Source organism: Mixophyes fleayi, unplaced genomic scaffold (genome assembly GCF_038048845.1).
Source record: "Mixophyes fleayi isolate aMixFle1 unplaced genomic scaffold, aMixFle1.hap1 Scaffold_53, whole genome shotgun sequence".
Classification (NCBI taxonomy): Eukaryota; Metazoa; Chordata; class Amphibia; order Anura; family Limnodynastidae; genus Mixophyes; species Mixophyes fleayi.
In genome coordinates, this window is record NW_027448223.1 from 91,753 (window position 1) to 96,255 (window position 4,503).

The following is a 4,503-nucleotide window of genomic DNA, read 5'->3' on the forward strand; positions in this document are numbered from 1 at the left end:
GGCAAAACCACGGTGCTTTTCTCCGTAGAGGTACCAAGCGCAGAGCCTCATCATTGGGGCCTCCAGAGCCTTTACCAGTCTTTCCGACTTCATCCATTCATTGCAGGAAAACACACGTTTCAGGGCATCGGCAGCCGGTGCTCCAATGAGATCTGATATCTCTTTATATTCTGATTCAAGGAAGAGCTCGGTCCTACCCAATTCTTTTGTTTGGGAGTTGAGTGCTCCAAGAAGCCACTTGGTGAATCCAGGGATTGGGGACAAGCTGGAGAACTCTGAGATCTGGAAAAACTCACCCTGGAAAATGAAACAAAAATATTTTATTATATAATGTAGTTGAAAAATTGATGCTCTGTAATTTTCTAAGCCAAAGTTTAGCTTAATTAAAATGTATTATGTGACAAGATATTAGTCTACCCATGCATCACATTGGTACAGTAAATAGGGACGCTGTTTCCAGCACTGGAACCCTGGGATCGATTCCGACCCTACAACAGAACATCCAAATTACAACCCCCCATCAGCTTTAACCCCCTCAAAAACTCAGTCTCTCAAACTATCCAGAGTGTGACATGAGTATGAGAAGTTTCTAAATCTTCTAGGAATATGTTTGTTAATATATAATTAAAAATGGTGTTAACATTCATCAATATCAATAATCTAATTGGATTGCTTATTACAATTGGAAGGTAAATGGGAAAAGCAGAAGCAGGCTATAATCATGAGTCGAGGTGCGCGTATAGTGTTTTGTATATATTTCCATAAAACATATGCTTATACAGCCAACACTGAAAATGTACACATGAAGTTAGGGGGAATTGGGGTGAATCTATCCCATCAGCTGGTCAAACTCTCTTACGGTGTTACTTCAGTCTGGTCTAATGGACATCTTACTAGCTGTGAGAGATACGGCTCTAATAACTAGATCTATCCGTGTTTTAAAGATTGGTTGGGAAAGGGTAGTGGGTGTGGTGGCCATGGTGTAGACTTTGCACGCCACTGAACTCACAAACCTTCCACAGATATAATTTACCCCTACCAGTTGTTATCACACCGCTTGCCTCGCTCTTAACCTATCAGAAGATGACATCATTGGCATAGCGCTAACATACAGAAAGACTCCCCTAAAATACCTTCCTCTCTGTCCCTTGTGTCTAACCTTTTAACGCTAAAATGCCATCTCAGGAGATACAGGTTTGTTTATAAAGAAATGCATATTACACAACATCTTCTATTCCAAACAACAAAACAATCTCTTAGAAAGCGCATAGCTTGCCAACACTATCCAGAGCACATCTACGTCCCCATGTCATATACTACTTATAAACAAAGTAGAAAATCCAACATCAACAAGACTAGGCCTCCCACACGCTATGCGATGAACAAATGACTATAGACCGCAGTCTCATTTCACTGACTGATATAAAACACTGGCCAAATGTTCTTTCTTGAGGCACAGAAAACACATCTCTGATCAAACTCTTATTTGTTACTTTACACTCACAAAAAATCCATTTTGGCCCCACTGCACAAGTTACCAGTTAATCGCACACACAGAGTAATATACACAAAAATAAACCAGAGGCACTTCCACTACCGCAGTGTATACCCATCATTTTGAATCCATGTATAACGTCTTAGCTCTAACATCATGGGAGGAATGACTCTTAATCCATCTGGTGATTCCAGCAAGCACCGCGAGTCATTCTGATAGGAACCCGGGCTGACTAGGTCACTGCATGCATCAAATCCTCACCTTTATGGAAGATTGTTATAGTTTTAGGTCTAGAAACAGCTATTCAAAACAGAAACCTTCTCTCGATACTTCCACCAACTACTGTCCTTCAAGTAGGAAATAAGGGTAATTCCTTATGACAACAGCAGCATCCAGGTAATGTTATCTATGCACTTAATATTAACAACTTTGAGTAAATACAATAACTGATACTGCAGTGAGTGCTAGTGTGAAGTTTGTTCTCTCAGCAATGGGTCTGTCTGAGCGACGATACTGTGAGCAGGGGATTTTGATATTGTTGGTAAAATAATTTAGCGTTGGAGAAATGTAACTGGCTGTCTAATGTAAATGGATCAAATATATAAACTTGTTTTTCCCCACCGTCCTACTTGTTTTGTCATAACTTTCCTCTGTTTTATTATGTAAAGGTGGACAGTGGTTACACTACACAAACATGTGGATCCAGTATAATGGATGGAATTGGCACAGAGGGGGTTTACAAAGAGAATGATACACAGATTTGTGATATTCAGAATGGATCTCAACATTTCAAGGCAAAGGTATGTAGGGTGTTTTATACAAGTAGCTTCTGCAAAGGCTATGGACTTCTATTTTATAATCGTTACTTGGGACTAAACCTTTTTCCTAGATAAAGGTTTATTTCCTACTTCAGCCAGTCTTCTCAGTTTATGGCAAATACATTTGTGTATTTGGCTCACATATAATGGTGGGGAAAGGAAATATGCAGTACTTAATTTCTCAACACTCTACAAAGCTTTGTCCTGCAACACAAAAAGTCGTTTTTCTCAGAAATTTAAACTGATGACCGCAGCATTCTCTTTTCTTTTTAGGATGGTGATACTTCGCTGACTTCTGTTGAGCTATAAAAGTGTGTTTTTTATGTTAGAAGTTTACAAAACATTTGACAAAGTTTTCAGCACTTCTTGTAAATATCTCAAAACCACACCTGTAAACTTGCCCCCACTGTTTTCAAAAGTCATTAAAAATATAAGATCCCATTCAGATCTCAACATTAAATTTGGTATGGACAGTCTTTAAAACATGAAGGAATAAATGTTTTTTTTTTTTTTTATTTTAACTCCTGGTTTTCTTGTTTTTGGAAATCATTTATCAAATGCATCCTTGAAATGTTAGCCTCCTCAAACCCGGTCATGTGGTATATAAAAAAGTTTGTTACATTCTGATCTCATTCCTGGCCTGAGAAAATTATGGTTTTTGTATGCTAACACTTGTGGATTTTTTGTTATTTAAAAAAATAAATAAATTAATGTTTGGGACCCTTTTATTGTACTAAAATATGTGCAGAAAGTAAAAAGAAAATAGTAAAATAATTTGTACTAGATCATTGATATAGAAAGGCCCTCATGAAATATTTTTGGGAGATGAAGAATATATGACCACTTTGTATCTTAAATATTTTCTTTAGAATGATATTTGACATTGACATTTTAAACATTAACTTACATTAAAGAGGACTCAAGAAGGTCAGAAAATTGCATGGATGAGAAGCACATTTTTGCTGAAACAGGGTAGTTTAATTCTTTTCATTGTGGCTATGCGTGTATTTGTGTCTTATGAACTTTTTTTTTTTTTATTTTTTTTTTCGACCAAGGAGTTTTCAGCATTCGAAGTTAATGGACATAGACTGCGAGAACCCGAGTCTCCAGAATCGGAACATCTGGTTCGGAAAACAAGTCATAAATCCCATGCACTACACTCTGGGACTTGGAAGCTGAGTAGTGACCCTCTATTTAACAGACTAAATAAGAATGGTATGTTTACAGTCTTCTTTTCTAGAAATAGGTTCTATTCTAAGCCAGAGTTTTAGAAAATAAAAGGTAAGAGTGGTTCTCAATGCACAAGTTTATTAACATTTTAGTCCTTTCATCTTCTCTTTAGCACGGCTCCAGAGCCCACACAAAACAGTCGATGGAAAACCTGTGTCACATTACATGCAATAACTAAAGTTCTGACAAGAAAATGGTTCGACTTCCTGACTTCTGTGAATACTGATAAACTTGATGTACATCGAACATATGAATGTGAAGAGGTGGTATGGATCCACTAACTTAAAGCATATTTATTAATTTAGAGCAATGACTCTGAAGAATCTGTGGGTTCCTTCCCTTCCCCAGAGTTTAGAACTATAAAAAGATACAGAATAAAGTGAGTTTAGAGAACATGTTCTTTTTGGAAAGTAGACATTTTGTATTTTTCTACATGTTATGATTCTAATATTGATGTGTTCTTTGTTAACATATGATCACACTGTGCTGCTTCGCCCCCTTATAACTCAAAGGACAGCTGGAGAGCAATAGATCTAACATTGCTAAGTAAGCAAATTGCAGACTGATGGGTACAATCTAGTAAAAAGATTACTGTAAACAAACTGAGCCAATTATTACTTATGTAGTTAACTGTGCAATCCTCAATTACTGTATTAAAATACATTACAAACGTAAGCCTCTGCCAAGGCAACCTTTGTGCTCATTAGACATAAGCCTTAAGAAAATTTCCATGACTTTCTGCAGTTGACAGCCTTTTCCTGATCTGTAATGTTTACAGATATTTCTGCATGTGCACTTCTATGTACGTGGAAATATAATTGAAAATGTTACTCACCACAATTATTTCTGGCAGATTCCTGTTCCGTTTTGAGCTATGTGGAGCTGTAAAGAGTCCACCTACTCAAACCATTTATAAAACCAGTTTCACTTCTATTATGACAATAAGCATGCACCATCTTT

At 37.0% G+C, this 4,503-nt stretch overlaps 1 protein-coding gene across 1 annotated transcript; it reads left to right on the forward strand.

Moving 5' to 3' along the window:
- Nucleotides 1–1,867: 1,867 nt before the first annotated feature.
- LOC142134592 (protein aurora borealis-like) lies at nucleotides 1,868–3,974 on the forward strand. The gene is made up of 4 exons (XM_075194555.1): nucleotides 1,868–1,891; nucleotides 2,164–2,295; nucleotides 3,369–3,528; nucleotides 3,656–3,974. The coding sequence occupies exons 2-4, from the start codon at nucleotides 2,206–2,208 to the stop codon at nucleotides 3,715–3,717; spliced, it is 312 nt and encodes a 103-aa protein (XP_075050656.1). The 5' UTR covers nucleotides 1,868–1,891; nucleotides 2,164–2,205; the 3' UTR covers nucleotides 3,718–3,974.
- The last annotated feature ends 529 nt before the right edge of the window (nucleotides 3,975–4,503 follow it).

What these genes read in the sequence shown, in the direction of transcription:
- LOC142134592 (XM_075194555.1), top strand. Translation starts at nt 2,206, where the DNA reads ATGGATGGAATTGGCACAGAGGGGGTTTACAAAGAGAATGATACACAG. An exon ending in CTCAACATTTCAAGGCAAAG is followed by an intron (nt 2,296 to 3,368) that starts GTATGTAGGGTG and finishes TTTTCGACCAAG; the next exon opens with GAGTTTTCAGCATTCGAAGT. An exon ending in TAACAGACTAAATAAGAATG is followed by an intron (nt 3,529 to 3,655) that starts GTATGTTTACAG and finishes TCTTCTCTTTAG; the next exon opens with CACGGCTCCAGAGCCCACAC.